Source organism: Nelumbo nucifera, chromosome 5 (genome assembly GCF_055504915.1).
Source record: "Nelumbo nucifera cultivar China Antique chromosome 5, China Antique-T2T, whole genome shotgun sequence".
In the NCBI taxonomy this organism is placed as follows: domain Eukaryota; kingdom Viridiplantae; phylum Streptophyta; class Magnoliopsida; order Proteales; family Nelumbonaceae; genus Nelumbo; species Nelumbo nucifera.
Window position 1 is genome coordinate 17,686,594 of NC_142653.1, and position 24,825 is coordinate 17,711,418.

A 24,825-nucleotide genomic window follows, 5' to 3' on the forward strand; every position below is an offset into this window, starting at 1 on the left:
TTTGAGAGTGTGAGATTTACGGCTGGGATTTAGGCTAAGATGGTCAATAAAGTACCAAAAATTTCCTCATGAAACAATGAATGGACCATTGGAACATGGAAATACGAATAGCGGTTGTGACTTGTGAGGGATAAAAGATTCCTTCGTCGGCGGCGGGATAAAAGGGGTTTAAGCTCCGGCGCTGAACGTTGGTAGCGTGTATCATAGGCTACATAAAATTTGATAAAAATTCCAATCCAACGGTATCGTTGCAGTTTAGATTATCAAACTTCCCTAACCGGAAGAGAAATTACCAGCAAGGATGCATCCGAGGAATGGGGTCCACCACCAACCTGTGTCATCCTCCCATTATTGGCAGAGAGGACGTCATTATAAGCCACAAATTATATAAATCAACGTTCACGATCAAGGATGGCCGATGGGGTCCACTATCTTAGTCTATAAAACACTTGTGTAGAAAACGTGCCAGTAGGGGGAGTAGTTTATGATTACTTTCATCACTCCAAATCGTCTACGGTAACCGGACGACTACGACATAACCCATTATTTTTTTATTGCTGACACGAAATTCAGTCAAATGATGTAAGCAGCAAGCCTACACGATACGCCAGATAAAGAGAAATGATGAGAACCATGAAATTATGAAATGATATACATCACTTTGTTAAAGACTAAAATTATTTCTTAATTCCATCTACCATCCAAAATTCGCAAAGGATTTCAACCCATAAAAGGTTTTCTTTCGCTGCTATTCGGGCTATAATCCATCCCCCTTGTATGGTGTTCCTTAATTAGGGAATCGGAAATCCCCTCCTTTAAAAATCGTCCCATTTTCAGGCTCCTTGAAATTCATCAATTCAAAAATGGAAATGTTTAGGAGTTACGACAAGGTTAATCATATTAATTTAAAGAAAAAAAAAGGCAAATACTACATTTTCCAAATTAGGATTCAATCCTCATAAAACCATCTTCACACCATCTTAGGGGCTGTTTGGCATCGCTGCCGTTTTTTGGAGCAACAATGCCACATCAGCACCACATCGAAAAAAAACAGTACTCCAGGAAATAGGCATTTGTTTGGAACCGTTTTTTCATAAAAAGTGGTGCTCCAAGTCACACCTCGGAAATCGGGAAGCCATGGCTTAGAGCAATGCCAAATATGGCGTTTCCTAGAGCTGCAGCTCATTGCTACCAATAGGGCAATGATGTAACACTGACGTAGCACTGGATAATGGGTACTAGTGCTAAAAACGTTTCCTGTAGCAATTGTACCAAACAGAAAAAGTTGTTGTTGCTCTAGGAAACGTCCTACCTGTCAGCAACAATTCCAAACAAAAATAAAGACATCATTTTCTAAGAAAACGGTGCTCCAAGCCACACATCAACAGCACCATTTTCTCAACTGCAGCATCAATGCCAAACATATATATTTAATTATTTTCACTCACTTGCAACTGTGCATTATGAATATCTTCATATGAATAAAGGCATAGGATATATTCCCAGTGCACCAATAAAAGGTTGTAAGGACTAAATCTAAGTTCAAATTTCCCTCTAATTATGTCTTTGGATTTCTAATTAAAAATCAATTCCCATCCAGTCGGAGCTGGATCAGTATTTAGTCCACTTATCCAAAAACTGAATTGGGATTTACTCGTCACATCCACATCCACATCCCACCATGTATTGAGAATATCTCCCCATGAATAATAACATATAAATAAGCACAAGAGATGTTTCCAATGTTAAATTGGGACATGCTCGCATGCTATGAGGTTGGTGTGAGAAGCACTCTCTGAGGAGTAGATTAGGATTTTCCAAAACTTCTATTTAGTGTGTGACAGATGACCCATTCCATTACCCAAAAAAAAAGGCTCTCCCTACATAACGTGTTAAGTTATATATACTCCATACAACCGTAATAGTATGAAAGGCATGACTACAATACATGGGCTAACAAGGAGATCGTCGATCAGGTCCATGCGAATAACCAGAGTTTCTTATTCATGACCCATATGAAGAAAACAGCAGGCACAAAAACTGAATAAAGAGAGAGAGAGAGAGAATCAAAGCCATGAAAACAAGAAATTGGATTTGATCCGTACAGGACTGTCCTCACAGTCCCTTATAGCCGTAGTTGTACATTGGGAATATCACTCATAAAAAAAAAAACATACAAGTATGAAGATGTTTCTAATGCATGGCTGCAATGTTTCCCATGCAAGTATGGGAATATCACTCTGGAAACAGAGGCTGGGCTGGGTGAATCTCCTTTTTAGGTTTTTAGGTGAAGGTGTAGTTGGAAACTTGGAACATACCATACAACCTATCGCTTCATCTTCAAAGTGAAGTGCCTCTTCCATGTTCTCATCAATAATCTAATCGATTATCATAATTCAGAAAAATGCACTTAAAATTTGCAAACCAGTGGATTAGAGACTAGATGTTGGGATATGAGAACTAGTCTGGCATATGGTTAAGGTGGCTATACTGGTTAAGATCACTTTTACTTTGACCAAGATCTGGATCGCCTGAATAAGCTTCCTAGTCCTACGGCTTCTAACCTTCAGTATCGTCATATCATTCCCTCCCCCACTTGTCAAGTTTGCCACATAGAAGAGGAAGATATTGAATATTAGATGTAATTATGCTCATATGATTTGGGATCGAATTAATTCCATATGCATTGGTATTTCCACCAATCATATGACAGAGCTATGGACAATTAAAGAAGGTATTAACCAAATTACCACCAGAGGATTCCGAAATGTCATAATTGAATCTGACTCTTTATCTACCATCATGGCTCTTAAAGGTCAAAAAATGTTTCAAATGGCAAGCAGAATATCTATTTCAAGCTTCAGTGCAAGCTATGCAAGTTATCCAATCCCATGGTTCGATTGAACTAGGGCCCTATTTGATTCGCGGGAATAGGGGTCTGGAATCGGAATCAGAATAGGCTATTCTAATTCTAATTGTTTGGTTGAGCAGAACCGGAATCCCATCCCTATTCCTACTAGAATAACATTCCCCCATTTGAGGGAATGGTCATTCCTTGCCCCTCCCTTGGGAATGAAATCTCATTCTTACTGATTTCAATTCCTATCTGAACCAAACAGACTATGGGAATAGATCATTCCGATTCTGATTCCAAAGGATTTTGATTCCAATTCCAACTGCGAACCAAATGGACCCTAAGACATTGTTGCAGAGAAGCAGATCACAGTGCAGATAAATTAGCCATCATAGCTTTCTCTCAGAGTAGCCACCTTCTATTTCTTGAACATCCTCCTATGGATTTGTATTCTATTCTTTGGGAGGACATGAATGGTATTTCTAGATGGAGGAGTGTTTCAAGTTCTAGTTGGTAGTTGTGTGCTTTACTATCTTTATCTTTAGAATAAAAAGGTGGTGAAATGTTTGCATCCATGTTTCTACATACGCTACATGGCACTTTATTAATATTTAATAATGTTGTATTAATGCAGAATTAACTACCATCGATGTATGTAGAAACATGGATGGATACATTAAGAAAAATTCAACAAATCCCACAAATGCGTCAATAACAAAAAAATCTAAGGTTGAAACAACTATAATATGATATGATTATATAAGAAATGCACATTTTAATAGTTTATATGAATAAATACGTTACAATCAACAATACAAAGTGTCTACAATATGTCGATATCATACAATAACTTTACCTATAATATAGAAACAATGTTTGAACTACTATTCTACTAAAATTTTCTTATAAGACGCATCAAATTGCTGTTAGATCAATGATTTTGATAAATGATTTATAGCTACATCTTATCATTCTCTCTTACCATGAAAACCATTTAGAATATATAAAATGAATTATTTTCTAATTCATGTTTTCTTAAAAAATTAAGAAAATGTTCGTTTTTGTCATAAACTATTCTTAGATAAATGGGTTAAATAGATCATTGGTGGATCCATAATATAGTACTTTCTTGCAATGAAAAAGATCCCTTTTTTTATAATTTTCTGACTTTTAATGCCCATTATAACCACTACTATAGGTCCTCAACAACAATGTACCATCCCACCCACACCACACACCCATGCCTACAGATACCAATACAATAGTGCCAATATTTTGAACCTTGGTCACTAGAGCTTACCTTTGGGATTGAAATTGCAACATTCTAATATGTAAACCGAGGGGGTTTTAGCCAATGTGAATGATTTTGTTTTCTATTAAAAAAAAAAAAAAGACTGCACAACATTTTTGTATTGTTTTTGCGGACATGACAGTTGTTTTTGTTTTAACAAACAAAATCATTCACATTGACGAACATGTATTATGCCCATCAAATGCACTCTTTCCTTCATTCTTTTACAATAATAAGAATCTTTAAGTGACGATAATCAAATATTTTAAATTTGTTGAAAAAAAAAATTCTTTTATCAAAGTTTGCATATAAAAGTAAAAATGCTACTCTTGTGGCCCATACTTTAGCTCACAGGGACAAATCTTTTAAGGGGAATATGGTTTGGTGAAGTGAAGATCTCCACCATCTTGGCTTGGACAGTATTTATGTAATATTTTTTGTTAGTCAATGTTATTTCATATCTCAAAAAAAAAAGTGTTGATAATCAAATATTCTGTGACTTGAAAGCAACGTAGGCAGTAGACCTCAGATTTTCTGTACAATAAAATAGAAATACCAAATACAATTGGTTGTGTGATACAATTACAAAATCAATGGGGATAAACATGTTAAAATAGCAGTGTTCTCATGGAACTATAACAAGGGTCATCATCATCATCTAAGACTTGTTCCAACTATGCCGTCGACGAACCATTGCAAGAGGAATATGTGAAATTCTATCTGTTTTTTATTTTTTCAATTCAATATTAGGATCAAATATTTTCAGATCCCTGCTTGGCAGACTGAGGTAGGTTATATAGAAGTAGACCTAAAACAAGAACCAGGCTACCAAGCAGGAAAAAAGGGCTCAAGCTTGAACTTTCAGGGATGTAAGGCAATTTAAGGCTCAGAATATAAATAGAAAGTGGCACTGCAAAAGAAAAAAAGAAAAAAAACGAAGCACAAATTAGATCCAAAACAGGAAAGAAAAACACAGAAATGTGTATTTATGTATTTGCCGATATGAAAAATTGTTTTCTAGATTGGCACTCATCCATTTTCTGTGTAAGGATGATGTAGCCATTTACAAATCAAGGTGATTCATTAGCTAGGTACCATTTGGTTGTTCATGCATTTATTGTCCCAATCCAGATTGGCTGTCAATGGGTTCACATCTTCTGTGACCACCACCACCACAGGACCATCCTGAGATGACCAATAAAACACAAGCACGTTATCCACTTGCTTCAAATTCAAAACACCAAGTGAACTACTTTCTTGTTAAGTGTCTGCATTTTATTGGATTGTCGGTAGTCATAGCTGAAGTAAACTCACTGTCAACATCCATTTCCCTTCCGTGGGGGATGAACATGGCCATTGATCAGTCCAGATAATTCATTTGCTAGGTGAAGAATTAGTCCAGCTATGTATTCAGTGTCCCAATCAGCTTTTACATTCAAACCTGTCTTGTGTAAGGGTTCGGATATTTAATAAATATGCATATAAATGTTTGTAGATAGATAGCTATATGCACATATATATACAGAGAGAGAGAGAGAACCTGCTAATGTTGTTGCAAGGGATGAAACCACCGCAGAAGAAATCTTTACCAGACTGAGCACAGATATGTTGAAGGCCATATTAATGGATATGAAAAGCAGAGGTAGTAATGGAGCTCCTTCACAACCTGGAAGACAAAAAATAGGGAAAAAACATAAAGATTCACAAACCCATGGAATATTCAGTAGGAATGGGAACTAATCCCCAACATTATAGAGCTAAGATGGTCATCTCACTGTGAGTTCACATGCACAAAGCAATGGAAAAAACTGGAGAATTAATAAAAGCTATGTTCCAGCCACTTATAAAGGTAAACGTGTTCTTTCTGTGATAAATTCTGGTTAGTGTATTAAGGCAATTGCTTGAAATACATCATTGTATTCTTTTTTTTTTCATTTTACTAAAACATTTAAATTAGTTATTTAATTAGCACTCACCAGAAAAGGAGGAAAAGGGCCAAGAAGCAATAACAAAGCAGAAATATAGTAAATTATCATTTTAACTTTTTTACCAAAAAAATCATTTTAACTTCAGTAAATTAAAATTACAACCATAGAGGTGCATCCTCCAGAGCTAAGTAACCTGATAATAATGTAGAGCGAGAGTGTGGAGCAGAACCAAATTGTTGGCACACTAAATCTCAAAATCTCTGAGTTTCAGAGCAGGAGATGATGCATGTTTACATGTAACAATTTTCAATTTGACTAATTTTAAAATAATTTTACTTTTATTAAATAAAGGTGCATCTATCCGTATTTAGAGAGAGAATAGGGAGTGAGAGAGATCTGCAACATGTGCCCATGTGAGAATGACAGAAAGAAATCAATGAAGAGTGAGGACTGAGTTAGTAGGGATACAATAGGTAGTAAGTATTTTATTCAAGGTAAACCATATAGGAGCTAAAGGAACTAGTCAATGGAGCAGTTGCTCAAAATATTGATGTATGTATCTTCATTTATTTATTTATTTATTTTTTAATCACCATATGTATCTTCATTTATGTAGGATGTCCTTGTTATGGGCATGCTTATTAGGAAATAGTGACTATTGTTAAATGTTACATTTATTGTGACTGGATTTAGACAATTTACATTAAATGTAGGTAAACTTGATAGAGGGATAGAAAAAAAGGTGGAGGAGGTTAGTTGGCACAGTGCTGCAAGAAACTTCACCATAGCATACTCTGTATATTCCCTTTTCCCACCTTTTTTTATCAATTTTTGAACTGCAACATAATGCAATCTTCCATGAACAGCATTTCGGAATTACAATGCACAAATTTAAAAATCCAGAATTCTATCACCGGATCTTGATGAAGCAAAATGGCAGGGCAGAACTATTTTAACTGATCCAAAATAGTTTTAATTAAGGATGAATTGAGTTGAGTAACTGTGTCACTATGGCCTTCCCACCCCTTATTTTTGGAATTGTGGTTTGAGTGCAAAATTTCCTAAGATGCAAAGTTCTGGTTACTGAGCTCCAAGGTATATATGCAGTAGTTTAAATAGGTTTTGATCAGGTGACAAGCATCTGACAGGAATTTCTTAAAATTCACAATCCAGGCTCTTCATATTGCAATTTCCACTAATAAATTCATTGGTATAGATAAATCAACTAGTTGCTCACTTGCAATATGGAAGGGACAGCTTAAGAGTAAGCTTACTTGTAGCTTAAGCAAGTTATTTCTTCAGGATAAGACACAGAACAGATGGTGCATTGATTTTCTCAGAGGAATATAAGTTAATTGATTCAAAATCTACTAAACAGAGTTATCTTAATCTTGATTTTCAGCTGCATTTTCAAATGAAAAGAAAACAGAAAAGGAAGAATTTTCCTTGTTCAAGATAATACAATGGATACACAAGCACTAAGTTTTCTCCGAAAATGACAAGTGGAGTGATTCTGATTTTGAATAGAAGGGAAAAAAAATATTCTTTCCAGTGAGAGAAGGCACCATCCATACAACTACCCTTCTTCCAGAAAACACATCTGAAATGAATAAATTGATTTTCTAGAAAACTTCATCAGATCTCTTGAAATTTGGAGTTAGGCACACAATCGAGACAGGACACATCCATTCATCACTCTGAACTGCTCAGTCCATGTGCCACCTCTTAAAGAGTGACTCGATGACCAGTACCAAGAGCTGTGAGACTACTTGGTGTTAGTGCTAGATTTTATACCAAATTTCAGGTATTGATAGAACAGTTATGATTCCCAACCACTGCAACTTCTGATCAACCATTTCTATTTGCTCAACCAAAAAATGAATCAACCCAAAAGTTGAGTTGAGCCACAATTATATACCAGATCCCTATTACCATCAATATCTATTCTACCTGAAACAATACCATATTATTTTCCACATATTCTGATTATGATAGTAAATAATTACACTTTGATAGCAAATATATTTGAAAGAGTATGCTTATAACGTGTCCATCTAGCATTCTGAAGAACATTTAACCTCATCTTGACACCACAGTATGCTTATGATTTACACAGGCCAATATCCACTGGGGACAGGAGAACTGATCATTCAATTGGCCCCATCTACAAGAATAGAATGAAGCTCAAGTGGATGGTCTAAACCATACAATTTGTAGGCATCCTACCAGTTCTCATGTTGTTCAAATACGTTGAACTGGAATGAATGTCCATGACAAACCTGACACCATGATCCTGCTGTATGCAGGTGATGGAGGGGCCAAAGAGTAAAAACATTGGAATTTTCTGTTTTTTTTTTTGTATTCTTGTACAAAATGGTTATTTTAGTCATTTTACATGTCCGTGGGATCTGATCTAAGAGTTTATTGTGTTTGTGTTTTAAGTAAAAGATGTAGCAACATATTGGAATGAATGGAGTTTATTTGAGTTCTTATAGCTTATGTTAAAGGAGGTAAGTGATTATGCCCTAGAGCAATTGGAACCCATTAAGCGATTCTTAGTTTTCTGTCTTCTCTCTAATTTTGCAAATAGCCATTATAGCCATCAAAAGTTCACAAGCTCTTTCCTAAAGGAGTTCGTTCAACACCCATAAAGGAATGAAACTGATCTACATAGGCTTTTCTTCAGTTTAGATAAGTTCTCCTTTTTATCGTTTTTGTCTTTTGGTGCCAAACCATGTCTAGTTGCTCTCATATTTGGACCCCCCCCCCATAGATCTTCATCATCTTTTGTCATACTAATTTGTGTTGATGTATATGTATACAATAGGTGGCACAGCCAGGATGTTTTCAAAAATACTTGTCAATTGCATATATACATACAAATACAAGAAATAGGACCAAAATTAATACAAGAAAGAGGTAGCATGCTTCAGGCTTTTTCCTTCCTCAGTTTGTATCTTCTCTTCTATACTTGTCATTCTGCTTCTCTAGTCTTAATCTCTACAAACAATGTTATTAATTGGCTTAAGTAACCAAGTTATTTTTCATCTGAAAAATCTGCCTAGAACCCTAGAATCCAGAATTTTGAGGTTTTTCACAAAACATAACTTTCATCATTTTGTGCAAGATGTACTCCAGTCCAAACCCTATCAGACTTGGTCCACCCCCCCCCCCCCAATTTATCTATCTAAACCTACCTGAGAAGTTTAATTGACAATTTTCAGCCTTAGACCTATTTTTCCCAATTTGAAACTTTTCACAATTTGGGACTAATCTACAATTGTTGTGGTTAAGCCTTGATAGTTGATACCTTCCTTACCTAACCAATCTCTACCTTTGGTCTTAAAAACCATCTTTAGCCTATTCTAGCGAATCAATATCTTCCTAGACACAGCCTTGGTTTATGGTCATCCTACATTAATTGGTACCAGAGCAGGCAATCCTACATCAATTGGTATCAAAGAAGGAAGTCTATGTCTAGGTTCTAACTTCTAACCATCTGATCAGGTAAAATTTCTGTATGGAGAACATCCTAGGTGAGACCCATTAAATGGTGGACACCTGCCTTCTACAAACGCACAGTATGTGCATTTAAATGTCTATAGACAATATTTACAAATTTGTCTTTATGATTAAATCATTTAGATTTCCCTGAATTCAAGTACTATGACAGCAAACAAATGATAGCAGGATACCTTGCAATAGAGAGAATCCAATATAAAGTAATAGTTAGGCAGCACTTGAACCATATATTACTTTAAAAATCCTATAAAAGAAACACTTGCCTGTTGTATTGGCACCAATGTTCAGAAAGCAAGCAGCACCACTTTTCAGGTAGGAAGGGAGCTCAGCAAATGATATACCTTTCAAGTTTGACAGCAAAGGCAGAAAAAGAAGTACAAAAAGAGCCTACATGTTCAAAGACATTAAAATGAAAACATGATGAGAAAGTTATCTTCAGGCTTTTATGCTTAAGAATAATCTCGTATGGATATGTATTAGTTAAGATCTCAATTTCAATAACAATGACAACAATGATAACAACAAAATGGTTATAAGATCAGAAACTCAAAATAACAACAACAAGAATTTCCAACAATAACAATACAGCCTTGTTTTTAATGAAAATATGTCCAGTTTCCAAAAGATACATGTGTTTGATGCTTAGACCAGGAACACAAAATCAATTCCAAGCTCCAAGTCGTTCTACACTTCTTCGGTAATTTTTAAGTTACAGAGTGAGATTAGGTAGAGAGCATCTCAAGGCCAAAGGGATATTACCCAAATGACAATCCTGACAATCCAAGGTCTTGAGAGGAGAACACTAGATAAAGACCTAACCTTCAGCACTTTTTCCACACAGTGGCCACTCTCAGACTTGCACCTGTTTTGTCATGCACAACAGCCCAATGTTTTACCATTACACCAAGCAATATCCCATGGTACAGAGAATCTCAAGGCTTGGAATAATTTTGCTTAATCTAATGGAGGTGCTAATTTAGCATTTTTGTAAGTAGCTTTACAGGTATAATATGATTTTCTTTTCTCTTACTATTATTTTTAATGCTTAATATGATCATAAGGTAGACCAATTACCATTAACTGCATTAAAAAGACAAGTATCCAACTTTGCCCAAAGACATCCACTAGTGTGATATTATGTTATAGGGAAACCAACCTATTCCACACCTCCCCCTTTCCATACTCAATAGTAATTATATGATTAGCACTGGTGTTAAAGAAGGATTATATATGCAACATGTCTGGCTTTGATAAAGGAAATTATATCTGCTACTATCTTTCTCAGCCATATTGCTGATATCAGAAATGACATTATTGACCCCAGCATGGCAAATTTATTTAACAAAATCAAGTTGCCAATACAACATAATACTTCAAACATAACATTCATGATAAATTATAGAAACACAAAGGAAACCACAGCAAGCCAAAAGTCACCTGGAACCCAGAACCAAATGAATTGACTACAAATATGTCAAGTGGTTTTCCCTGTATAAGGATAAGTAAAGCATTGTCAAGAAATGCAGATGGCAAATAGTCAAAAGAACATAACTTGTGAAGTGAGAAATGAACTTCAATGAATAACATTATTTATATCATCAACAACAAAAAAGTGAACTTCAATGAATTAACAGAATTTTGAACTTGTAACAACCATACCTTAAGGCGCCTTGCAGCATCAATGAACACAAACTCCTGTTGTTATGCAAAGAATTTTGGACCTGTTATTTCAAATATATGGAATACCAGCAGAAATAAGATAAACAGTTCATTGTTATAACCTTAATAATAGATGCACCGGCTTGAAATGCAGATGAAGCTACCATTAGTGCTGGCCATATCATGTCAACTTCTGATAGCATTTGACCTTCATTAGACCCACTGTATGTCATATGCAAAAGTCTATTGGTGAGTTCAAAATATTGCATAAAAGACAGCATACTAGGCAAACACATTTTGTGAAGACAAACATTGAGAAATGGTTTAAATTGTGTAAACCTAGCAACAAGAAGAACTGAAGAATGCTCCATATGGAATAAAAGAAATCCTATAAGTATGGTTGATGATCAAGGACCACAATATGGGTAAGATTAGTACTGTTTACATGAAATGCAGTTCCGGTGGAAGCAAAGTTGATGGAAGTGTGCAAAGAAGGAAAGCAGTTCCATGTAAATGCGTAAAAATATGGTGCACTGTTCTAAGGAATTAAGTAATGAAAGAAAGCTGTAGCAATATAAAGCGAAAGAAATAAAATAACATAATAATAAGAATAAAGAGTTCTATTGGTCAGGGGCTTATTTGAGGGAATCACTATATTAGGACGGACTGTTCACAAAATTTTTAAAACTGACCAAACCAGACTGACTGGACCCGAGATGGTTGGGTCTAAAAAGCAGTCAGTCGATTTCAGCTTGGTAATTTGTAAATATTAGAACCCAATGATTTGGCTTGGTTGTGAATTATATCTATGTAAACCAAACTGAAACCAACCCAACCAACAATGTATACATCAGTGGGAATGTGGGAAGCGTGGAAACTTATGGTACTTCCATATATCCCAAAAAAAACCTAGACTTTTCCCATGACATTAGTGACACTATTCCACTAACGTCAGGCTTGTCAACCACTACCTAGGCTACCCAGTCCGCCAGACTCTCCCAAAACCCAAATTCCCAAACGGCAAAAGCTAAAAATCTTAAAAAAAAAAAAAGAAAGTGATCAACTGACCTTCTCAAATCTCAATCAAGTGAATCAACTATTTTAAGAATGTGTAAAAAAATCCAGTCAATAGTTTTCTATTATTAAACTTGAAATGGGATCCATATTACTGTACCAGTTCATCATTATTTAAATGTTCAGAACAGTTTCCTGCGAGAGACTACTTCACATGGCCTGTCTTGTGTTTGGTTAACCAATTAAACCAACCAAAATGCAAAAGAAATTCTCAAATTGGTTTTATGTTCTTTTCAGTCAGCTTCAGTTGGCCCAATGATCGACCCAACAGTGTCAGTTTGGTTGACACAAGTAAATGAAATCGAACCAAACCAACCCATGTGCAGCCCTATACTAGATGATATCAGCTCAGGTCCTGACATCACAGTTGGAATCCCTTATTTGGGGAGTATATTACTACTGTGAACTTTCATTGTTTTGAAATTCTACTAAAATTTGGAGTCCTATCTAGAGGTACACCTGCTCATTAGGCCCAATTGCCACAAGAACAACGAGTTTGAAATAAATACCTTGCTACCGCTAGAACTACACCAGCAGCTACAAGTAAGCAGCCGATAATTTGATTAAATGAGTACTTTCTCCCTAAAATCAAGGTCGATAGTATCAGCTGCCACACCAAAAATGTCTGCAAAAAAGATATTCAAAGGTTACACAGTTCCACTCCTTCCAATGAAGTTACATTCTAAAAAATCTTAGCCTTGTGACTGCCTGATACTACTACAAGATGCTCAGAAGAGGTATTTGCATTTACAGGACTGAACATAGTCTACCTAATAGAAGTAGTTCCAGACACAGCATTTTGCTTTAAGATAAAGCATGAAGAGAAGACGTCTTATATTCTCTTTTGCCCTTTGCAGATAGAATATTCCAGACTTTTTTATGATGAAGCATGTTTTGTATTGGTGTTGCGAGAAAAGCATCTTTCATTTACAAGTATATCAACAGAGATTCAGTATAACAACTATAAAATAAATTTAGATTAGATCCCCACCACAAAAAAAAATAAAAGAAAAAAAAAACTGTACAAAAAGTTCAATAATTGCATAAAGGGTTTGTTCAAGTGCAAAATACAAGGACTGAAAATATCGCTAAAAGCTGAACCAATAGCCATGAACGAGATCTTTCCACTGCTTTTTCTGAGCACCCTCTCTCTTTGAGTTGTCTTGTTTTAAAAATGTGTATGCTGCTCCCCTCAACATCCAAATGATATAGTGGTATGATGCTCTGTGCAAACTTACCTTTTCACTTAGACCTTTCATGTTCCATCTGGCCAGGGCCTCTAATAAAGATCTTTAGGAAGGCCAACTAAAAGTTGCAGATATGGATAAAATGGGCCCAAAAGAGCGCCAGAAATTTCGCAATGGATGCATAAATAATCTGTCATTTCCATCACATTTGGGCAGAGAACACAGACAATTCTAGGGATATCCATACCTCCTCTGATGAGCTTATCACTGGTTAGGCACTTTTTCTAATGTTGCTTTCCATTCCACAAATAGATACCTTTGAAGGTACTATGGGTCCCATATTTCCTTGTGCAGGAAACAGTAATTATCTACTAAATTTAACTGTTCTATCATCAGTAATGTTTTTGTGTTATAATATACAATTACAGGAACCATCAGCTGGGTTGTCCATTAATCATACCAATGGACTTCACCAAACATTTGAAGCAATAGGAAGTCAGAGTTACAATAACTTGAAAAAGAAAGAAGCGTAACAGTTCACGTTTCAGACCCTCATGCAAGCCCTGAAACCAGTATCATTTCTAGGAATTGTGGTGATTTTTCTATTATGGTGTTCCTTAGGTGGACAAAAAGGTTGAGTTAGCCAATGTTTCTGTTTATCTGATTTTAAGATAAATAATTTGGTTAGATTGTGAAAGCATATTAAAGATAATCTTGATGCCATGGTGGCAGTACTAGAAATTTTGCATTATCCAGTACCTGAGAGTTCCCCATATGATGACCATCAAATCTAGTGCTACAAGCCTACAGCCATTAAGTTGGGAGCCAGGATAAGGAGCAAGTAAGTTGCACAACCAAAGGGTCATTATCTTGAGATGGAGGAGATACCAAACAGATGTGTGTGTGTGTGTGTGTGCAAGGTTTAAAATGTCGATGTCGATGGAAATGTCGCTTACCAAAATATAGGACATATGTTGGAAATGTCAGAAATGTTGAGGGGAAATATTGTAAAAATTAGAGACATTGTGGAAATATTATGAAATATGTGGAAATATGCAATGATATTTTGTATAATGATAAAAGAAGCATTAATACATATTTCTAGACTATTATCTTATTCCCAACCATTATATAAAGCTAAGAAACTAAGATCAATAACAAATTAGTAAATGGTGATTTACTGATTTATTATGCATTTTGATGTTTTTACAAGGTTATCTGATATTTTCTTTTCTTATTTTTAATTCTGATTTATTATAAATTCTAATATATTTATTTCAAACTAGTAAATAGAAATACATTTATTCTGATTTTTTAAATATTAAAGTTATAATACATTATGTTTTATTATAAATTTAATAAACTGATTCTCTTTTTTGTAGAATTAAGATTATGATAAATTCTGATTTCTTATAAAACTTAATGAATTTATTATGATTTTAATACTAAATTTATAATAAATTATGATTTAGTATAAAATTTAATAAATTTATTCTGATTTTTTATATTAAATGTAGAATATGATTTATTATAACATTTAATAAACATTTTCTGATTTCAGTAAATATTTTAAAAAATACTAACTAGTTAATATTTTATTGCTTGAAAAATATTTTATGTTTTATATTATAAAGTAATTAATTTATTCTTTTGTTTTTATATTTTGTTAATTATTTTATTTGAAATATTAAATAGAAATTATTAATGGAATAATTTATATTAACATACTGTATTATATTAATATAATATACTAATATATTATATTATTAATGTACATTAGTCGACATGATAGGAAAAAGTGTCTTTTTTTTGGTTATTTAGACCGATTTGGTCGGCATTTCCGAAATATAGGAAATGTCGACCGAAATAATGTAATTTTTATATTACCATCCATTTTCATGTCGGTGAGCCTCGACATTGACATATGTCGGGCGACATTAGCAACATTTGGCAACATTTGAAACCATGTGTGTGTGTGTGTGTGTGTGTGAGAGAGAGAGAGAGAGAGAGAGAGAGAGAACGATGTAGGATAATAGTTTTTTATATGATTGTAATGTTTCCTGCAACAGAGAGGTGACTCTTACATTGCATTACCTGATTCTTATTTTTTTAATAGAGATACCTCAAAAATAAATTTTTTGATTGCTCACCAATAGCAGGATTAAGAAAAAAACAAGCTTTCAGAGCAGAATTTGTAGACTTAACAGGTGTGATATTTTCCCATGCTGAACTTAAGAGATCTATTGATGGTAATTCACAACTCCATTAAATCTATTACTCAGAAACCAAAAACCTGTACTTGGCAAATTATCAATCTCAAATTTACAATGAATATGAATTCATGTTTCATCATTTGGACAAGCAACAATCCCCAAGGACCCCAACTAATACATCAATAGCAGCATCAACCATGAAGATATAGTTCAATTAGAAAAACAATTGACAGCAAAGAACTTGTGAAGTTGCAATGCAACTAAAGTCAACTGTATATCAAAAAAATCTAATTTTGATTCACTTCATATATAATGTTTATTACCTGATTCAATATGGGTATAGCTGGTCCTGGAAGCATAGCTGTAAAAGATATACAGGACTCAGTATTAAGACAGCAATTGCACACCAAAAGGTTGTCATCTCTTTATCACATTAGAAGACCCGTTTTAACAAACAAAATCGTATGATGCACAAAATTTGCAATCTTAATAATCTAAACATTTTTCAAAGATGTAACTAATCATGCTCCGAGCTGTTTGCAGAATTTACCAGGAGGGTGGTTGACGATTATTGAATTTATTGCTGAAACTTAGATTCGCCACCTTAGAACATTCAAATATACAAAACACATGGAATTGTGTAACCCATTCTCATCTAGTTGCAGAGGTTCTAAACAAGGAAACCATCCCTTGAATTGGTTCTTGAGTTACTAGCAAATTTGAATACAAACTCCAAGTAAATTGTTTCCAGAGTCTTACAACTTAAAATTAAGTCGGTGTCGGTTAAGATATACCTCCAGAAGCCATCCCAGCAGCAACTCCAAGTGCTTCTAAAATACCAATAATCATAAATCGAGATTTTGGAAGAGCTAGCATTTCATCAGTTACAATTCCAGCACGATATCGGGCAAACAAGATAGAAAAGTAAATCGCCACATACCTGTGTTTCCACAAAGCAAACAAGTGTCCTCGATGAGAAACGTAGTAGCATCATTCAACTCCCATAGGAACAAATAAAGAAACGGAATTCGAGCACGAGCAAAAAGAGAAAACATCTATATAGAAGAATGATTTCTGAACATTACCCGAACGTCGTGACCTGAGCTAGGAAGAACGGGTACTGTTTCATGGGAACAAGAGCAAGTTTATAAAGTACCCGATTTGCAACTGCTAGAACGACTGTAATTGCAGAGCCAACAATAATTCCTTGATTCTTGTGAGTAAAATGGAACTCCTCCTTTGAAGCATAAACTCTAAAATTCGGTTTTCTTAGGGGGTTGAGTTGAAGGCCGGTGGTCCTTCTGCGATAAATCCTAGAATCTCCACCAAAAGATGCTGCCGAAGAAAGCTGGGAACAAAGACTAGGGTTGTGAGGCATGGCCATCGAGATTAGATAGCGAAATTTGGTTCCTTTGGCGTTAGTGTACAGGCAGGGGGGTTCTGAAGGAGTCAGACGGATCGACGAGGACGACAACGATGGCGATGAGAACCCCATGAAATTATAGTAGGCGATGCCGTCTGTTTTTTACTCTTTTCTTCTTCGTTTGCTTGGTTGCAGGGGAATGGGAAATGGGAGATATGAATTTGCTTTTCGCGGGGGAGTATCGGTGGGAAGCTTGGAATCGAATGCAGCTGGTGACGAAATCCCAGAGAGGTCCTGCCCAACGGAAAGGGCGAAAAGGCCAAGAATTTGACTTCAAAATGCCAGACGCTTAGCCCGGTTACTTTTGAAAACGCGGGGATTTTTTTTTTTTTTTTGGGGGGGGGGGGGGAGGGGGGTTAAGAAAGAAAAAACGCGGGGAAATAGAGAGAGAATGAGCCCAACGTAGCTGGGCTGCAAGCGGATCAGATCGGATCGCATCGAATCGAATCGGAATTCCGAGCACTGAATCCAGGTATTTCGTTAAATTAATTACTGTTGAATTAGAAATTTAAATCGTAAGTTTTGATCGGAACAAATCACAAAATTATAAAATCAGAAATTTGAATTATTCAAATTACAAAATACTGTTGATTCAGTGAAATCAGAAATTTAACAATAAATTCAGTAAGTATAACAATTTCACTAAATTGTTCTTAAATTAATAGTAATTTCACTAAATCCAGAAATTTCACTAAACTACTGTTAAATCAGAAATTTAAATAACAGATTGTAATAAAAAAATTGTTTAAATTTACTGTTGAATAAAATTATGGTTAATTGACAAACTTTTTAGTTCGTGGTTAATTAAAGTTTACTGTTTCATAAAATTAAATTGATTTAAATTTAATGTTAAATAAATTTATGGCTTTTTTACTTCATGGGGCAACACAAAAACCAGGGGTACCACATCCCCTGTTGGCTGTTGCCTTAAGCCTTAACCCCCCAAGTTGTAGTTAGGGTGTCAAGAGCATTCAAAAATCTTATTTTGAATTTGAGATATGACATAATCTAATCAATTTAGATATGACCTGATTTGATTCAATAGATATTTGAATCGATCAATTATTTATTTTTTATATATAATATATAAAATATTTCATTTATATATCAAATATGTCTTCAACAAATATGTATGTAATAATTTAATTCTATAAATAATTTGTATATTTATATGCTTTATATAAATAAATTATTTATTTTATGTATTTATGAATTACCCAAAACAATGAATCAATTGAATTTGATTCAAATCAAATATTCAAATATCTAATTGAATTTGAAATCAAACATTGATTTTTAATATCCTTTGAATATCAAATCGGATTTGGATATTCAATTTTCTAATTTGATTCAAATTCGAATATTAATACCTAATTCATCTCGAAATCAATCTGTTTACACCCGTAGTAGTAGTGGGATTTGATCCCATGTCTCTACTATGAATCAAACTTATAGTTAATTAACAGAAATTAATTAATAATTAATTAAAACTTACCAATAATAAACAAATCAATTAATTAAAATTTACAAAATACTCAACATGCCACCCAAAAAGCTCCCCTCTTCTTAACGACTCAATATTTCCTACCCACATGAACTCTATTCACACACCTACCCACAAAACATTACCTCTATGCATTAGGAACATCTTCCTATTGTAAAAGCATGAGATATTCATGTGTGGCTGTGATCTGATGTGAGTAACGGTGAATAAAGTGTTGTGGGTAAGAGATCCGAACTCCTTAACACGTTTAGATGTTATAGTGGCATTATGTCTCTATTTCTCTCTTTTTGTCTTACTCATCTTCTTTGTTTCTATGTCTCCCCCGCGGCCCCGCCGATCCCTCGTACTATAAAACACCCCTTAATAAGGCGTCTCTCTCTCTCTCCAGTCTCCCATTCTTTATTCATTTTTTCTTTCCATTTTCCACCAGCCCCTCCCACTACAAAGAACCCTTCACATATGTCCCCCCCCCCCACTTATTCCTCTCCCTCTCCTCATTTCTTCCTCTTGGTCCCACTACAAGCACCAAACCATCATATTTTTCCATTGTTTGTCGATTGTACATATTCACAAAGTAATATAAACTTTCTCAGTATTCTTAGATGTGCTCATTTTAAAATTAAATCAAATTTGATTTGATTTTTATTTATTTTTTAAGAATGTTGCGGTTTACATGTGAGTATTATACAAAATAGAGTCCTATGTTGGAAATGAATGAGGGTGCAAGGGATTATACAAATGTGGCTCATAACCCAATAAGCTTTTGGGTTCTTACGTGGTTTCTTGTGTGCAAATCCTGCACGTGTGTATGTGTACGATTCATCTGTTTTGGCAACTCCCCTTAATGCACCATCAAAAGTGAAGGTTTGGTTGAGTGCAAGTATTGACAGATGCATGCAATTGGCTCCCCTATGGTCATGAGCAAAGGGCTCTTGGTTGGTTCACATCGAGCTTGTCAATATGATAATGCTTATGTTATAAGGGGAGTATGGAAATACTCAGATGTGAGGGAGAGATTGTTGAGATATACATGTGAGTAATATATGAATGGAGTCCTACATTGGAAAAGAATGAGATGTGCAAGGACCATACAAGAGTGGCTTTCAGGTTGCATGTGGTGTTTATCTCTTGTGTGCAAGTCATATACACGTTTACGTGTATACACCTCCATTTTGGTGATTCCCCTCGATGCACCCCAAAAAAATCTAATGCAAATAGGAGTGTACTTGGTAACTATGAATTACACACTCTTGTTGGAATTAGTAATTACTTTTTTGTTTTGAGCAATTTTATTGAACATTTATTTTATATTTCTATTATTTTAAAATTATTTTTATTTCTTCATACCTTGGCCGAATAGCCTAGGAAAGATGTTCAGATTAAGAGCAGCCACTTTCTGTATCTCCACTCTATAACATGAGTGTTGTGGCATTTGACGTAGAGATGTCTTACAGTTATATCCCCAAATGGAGTTCGGATCTACTCTTCACACTAACCTCACAGCACGATTTAATCATGCATTGGGAACATCCCCCCATGAAGTTGGTGTTAGGCGTGGCTGCAACATTACGTAGATGTTTCAGAAGCGTGGCTGCAACATACCGTGAGGTTGGTGTGAGGCGTGTTTTGTTTGGAGTAAATTCAAACTCCCCCAAATTATTCATGTAGTACTTGTTTGGTCTTGTCACTAGGGGTGGCCACGAGTCGAGCACTTCATGAGCTATTTGAGCTCGGCTCGGTTTCAACCGAGTTTCGAGCCGAGCTCGATTCCAATTTACAGGCTCAATTAATAGACAAGCCAAACTCAAGTCTAATAGAACTCGGCTTGTGAGGCTCGCGAGCCGAACTCAAAACAAAAAATAATATATATAATAAGTTTATAGAAAATAATATATAATACAAATATTATAATTCTTAGTTTTTAAAATATCAAATAAAAAAATATTATATAAATATATATATATATATATATATATATTTTATAAAACATTTTTCTCAAATCGAGCTCGAGCCTTGTACTACCTTGGCGAGCCGAGCTTGAGCCTCGTACTATTTGGCTCAGCTCGGCTCGAATCCAACCCTACTTGTCAGCACTCAACATCATATATCATTACATTATTCACACAACTATTATTTATAATTACGAATACATTTTAAATATATAAAAGATAATTTATACTATATATAAAATGTGTGAATGTAGTGCAAAACTTTTTTTGGACTAAAATATCCTCTATTTATTTGTTTGAGAAAGAGTATAAAAGTCATTTTATTATATCTTTAATGGCTACTATAATGACCATATTTGTGTATTTAATCCATCTCCAATTGTAAGGGTTGAAAACGTAACTTCAATTAATACTTTACACCTCATTTAATCCCCTTTCATTAAATCTTATTCTTAAAGGTATTTAACTCTCATTTTCTCTTATTAAATCATATATTTAAGTTATTTTTTACCAATAAGTTATTTAAGTTATATCAATATTTTTAACAATATGAACCCATAGATTTTAAAATTGACTAAAAAAAAAATCATTATTTATCCAGGTGGTAGCTAAGGAATTCAACCATCCGAATCAAATTGATAAACCTATGAAGTCATAGTTAGGTAACAAAATTTTTAAAATAGAAATAAATATAAAAAAATACAAAAAAAAGATGTAGAAAAAAACTAGACATATTAATGACATTTTATTAATCAAATTAAAAATAAGTGTAATAAACAATAATTATTTTTATTGATAATTAAAAGATATACATACTTTATAACTGACAAAAAATGAAATTATTTTACTATTTGGCAAAAACCAATAGTTCAACTTTGGGTCAAATGTATTAACACTTAATGTCATAAAAAGATAATAAAATATAAAAATAAAAGATACATAAATGTTGCAAAAAAAAGGCACAGGTGTAATATTAATTAATTATCATATTAAACAAAAAGCAAGTGTAACATATCATAATTATTTTTACACGTACATATAAAAAATTATAAAAAAATAACACATCTATAATTCTATATTTACACTACTATTAAAAATATAAATAAGATTGTGAAACTTTCTTTTGACTAAAATACTCATTTTTAATTTAGTCCCTATTTAATTGTGAGGTCTAAATTGTGAATTGAACTACTATTTTTCACATCATTTAATTCCCTCTATTTCAATTTTACATTTATTTGACAAATGAATAGAAAAAACATAAAAAATAAAATAAAATATTATAAAAATAAGAATATAGCCAAGTAGGTAGACCACCTATCAATGATATACTTAAAATTTCACAATTCGATCTAATTATTACATATTTAGATAAGGTGTTTATATAATCATATTTGAATTTTGCAATATGCATCCGGTTAATAATAAAATGCAAAAAACATATGAAAATAAAAATACATATTTATAAAAACTTTTTGATACATTATTACCATCATTATCATCATCTAGAATTATCATGTGCAAAGCATGTGCATGATTACTAGTATTATATAAAAGGACAATAGTATATTAAAAATATATTATAAACTAATAACATTATACTTAATAATAAGAAAAATATTAAAATATTATTTTTTATAAATAGAAGTACATGATTCATTCAAATAAGAAAATGTAAAATAAAATTTTATTATGACCTCTAAAAATAGATAATTTTAGTTATGTATTTTTCCTTTCCACATGCATCGAAAAAAAATAAAGTGAAATGAGAAAAAAGCATGGTCGTGGTTTGTGGAGAAGGAAAAATGATTGGGGAAAAAAGGAAACAAATGACTTAAATTTTCTTGCATGATGGTTTGGATGTGAAGACAATGCAAAATATTGGCATTACACAACAGATATATACTTATTTATGATTTTATGATTGACTGTTTCCCAATCCTAGAGTTTATTTCTCATGTAATTCATGCATTAGTTTATGTTTTAAATTATAATTTTCAATTCATTCTAAACTTTCATTTATAAACAAAATTAAAAAAGTGTGATTTTAAGGGTTTTTTGTGGGTGAAAATAGTGGGACATGGCGCATTTTAATGCATAAATATAAAAATGTTACTCAAAAAAAAAAACACTCCAATCAGACACTAGAGTGTAAAGTTATGGCCTTTGAAAATTTGCATATATGTTTAGTGCACAATTCATGACCTAGTCATCGGGCTGAATGGGTCAACAGTCCAACCAGCCAGGTTGGATGATTTTTAACATGGTTAACGATTTTTGACAAAGCTCTAAATTTTACTAGAGTTGGACTTGGAATTATGGGCGGATGGTGATGGTTTGAATAGTTAAACCAGCTCAAGGGTGGTTTGAATAGTTCAATCAGCTGAATCAACAACGGATTGAAAACACTAAGGGGGTGTTCCTTTTTTGGATTTGGAGAGGGGGGAAAGTTAGTCAATGGGATTTTAGTTTCCATTGACCATGAATCCCATGTTCTTTTTTCAGTTTTATGTGAGACTAGGGAAAGTTTATTTTCCTAGGGTATCACTTACCCAGTAAAAGAATACCCATCTCCTAGGTGGGTAAATTACTTTTCCACATAAGGGGAAAGTTGCCAACACTTGAATGGGACAAAAATGCCCCTTTTAATAATGGATTTCTATGGCTAAAATGGTCATTGCCTTACCTGGATAAGTAACTTATCGAAAAAGAAATGAGGACTAAGATGCATATTTGAAACATCTTTTATATTATTTATTATTATGGCTCTAAATGGTTTGGATTATAATTGAGTCCATATACTCATGCACATGACTTCATTATAGAGCCATTGGGTCTAGATGTAATGAGCAATACATTAGTCAGGTCGGACCCAATTTAGATTTTAAAAAGTCTACAAAATTAATTATTTTAAACTAATACATGTATATAAATATAAAAATTAAATATGCCAATTAAAACTCTATATATGTATATGTATATATATATATGGTGAGAGATAATTATACTACAGTATAGAAGCAAAAAAAAAAAAAGAGAGAAGGAAAAAAATAAAAATATTATCCGATTCCAAATTTAATCGGATGGGATGGGTTAAAATAGAGGTGTAAATCGGGTCGTGCTGCCCGCAGCTCGGCATGGCCTGGGACGAACTTGGATTGGCCCGGCACAACCATGCGGGCCGTGTTGGGCATGGGATTTTAGGTCTACAAGCCGGCACGGCCCAGCTCGTAGCCCGGTCCAACACGACCCATATATATTTTATATTTTATATATATTATATATACATTTTATATATATTATAATTATATAATAATATATAGTATATAATATATTAATAAAATATATATTTTTTAATTTTATTATACTAATTTATTTAATTATTGCATATATAAACAAATTTATACATAAAATCAATATAAAATTAAAATTTTAAGTTTTTTGTCAAATTTTTTAAATAAATAGCTTTGGCCCGATACACGACTCGACCTGCCTAAGGTTCGGTGCACATGCCAATCTAACCCATGGCATGACATGAGCCCATATGAGCCCGTGGGCTGTGCCGAACCAACCCTCAAAATTTTTACCTATGGTCCGCGGGCCAACACAGCACGGCCCATACTTTCCCACGGGCCGTGCCGTACCAGCCCACTTTACACCTTTAGGTCAAATGACTAAATCCGGGATAAGGTATCGAATCGGGTATCCGACTTCCGATTTATCCATTCAAGGGAGACGTTCTCAATGTGCGGTGCGGATGTGGTGTTACGTGCACAGTCACCATCTGGGACCCTAGGTAATCGGCATCTTAACAGTATATACCGGGAGGAGGTTCTAGAAGATCTTGTGATTGCTATAATGTCAATTTTACCCCTTAAAAATGTGTATCATAGTTCATGTGAACGTGGCATTTGGAAAAGAAGTCAATTTAACTAAAAAATGTCCATGAAATAAGGCTTAAAATTATTTCTATGCCAATATTTAATTTCACCTTCCGGATATTTATTTTATTAGATAGAATTTGAATTTTCACGTAAAATTTAGGCCATGTTTGATTTCAAGGAAAAAATAGAGTAAGAAAATTTTTATAAACATTATATAGGTTTTCCCGTCTTAGGCTTCAACCAAATATAGCCACAAAAAAAAGATCTCAAAGGATATGTAAATAAGATCCGTTACAGAGGAGAAAAACGTAAATATGCATACTAGCAGAAAACTGTC

General features: G+C 33.9%; 1 protein-coding gene across 2 annotated transcripts; it reads right to left on the reverse strand.

The window, feature by feature from the left end:
- Window positions 1-4,622: 4,622 nt before the first annotated feature.
- On the reverse strand, window positions 4,623-17,493 carry CLT2 (CRT (chloroquine-resistance transporter)-like transporter 2). Of its 2 annotated transcripts, none has more exons than XM_010256281.3 (10): window positions 16,814-17,491; window positions 16,523-16,668; window positions 16,052-16,089; window positions 12,838-12,953; window positions 11,377-11,476; window positions 11,255-11,290; window positions 11,033-11,083; window positions 9,859-9,982; window positions 5,686-5,811; window positions 4,623-5,055 (listed from the first exon to the last, which is right to left on the reverse strand). In XM_010256281.3, the coding sequence occupies exons 1-10, from the start codon at window positions 17,221-17,223 to the stop codon at window positions 4,898-4,900; spliced, it is 1,305 nt and encodes a 434-aa protein (XP_010254583.1). In that variant the 5' UTR covers window positions 17,224-17,491; the 3' UTR covers window positions 4,623-4,897. The 2 variants fall into 2 exon arrangements, with proteins under 2 accessions (XP_010254583.1, XP_088743081.1); XM_088886955.1 differs by lacking the exon at window positions 4,623-5,055 and adding an exon at window positions 5,084-5,586 and having other exon boundaries at window positions 16,814-17,493.
- Between the last annotated feature and the right edge of the window lie 7,332 nt (window positions 17,494-24,825).

Coding starts and splice junctions, on each gene's coding strand:
- CLT2 (XM_010256281.3), bottom strand. CDS start 17,223: ATGGGGTTCTCATCGCCATCGTTGTCGTCCTCGTCGATCCGTCTGACT. Junction 16,669..16,813: donor GCTCAGGTCACGACGTTCGG/GTAATGTTCAGA, acceptor GTGGAAACACAG/GTATGTGGCGATTTACTTTT. Junction 12,954..16,051: donor CTATACCCATATTGAATCAG/GTAATAAACATT, acceptor TCTTTTTTGCAG/ACATTTTTGGTGTGGCAGCT.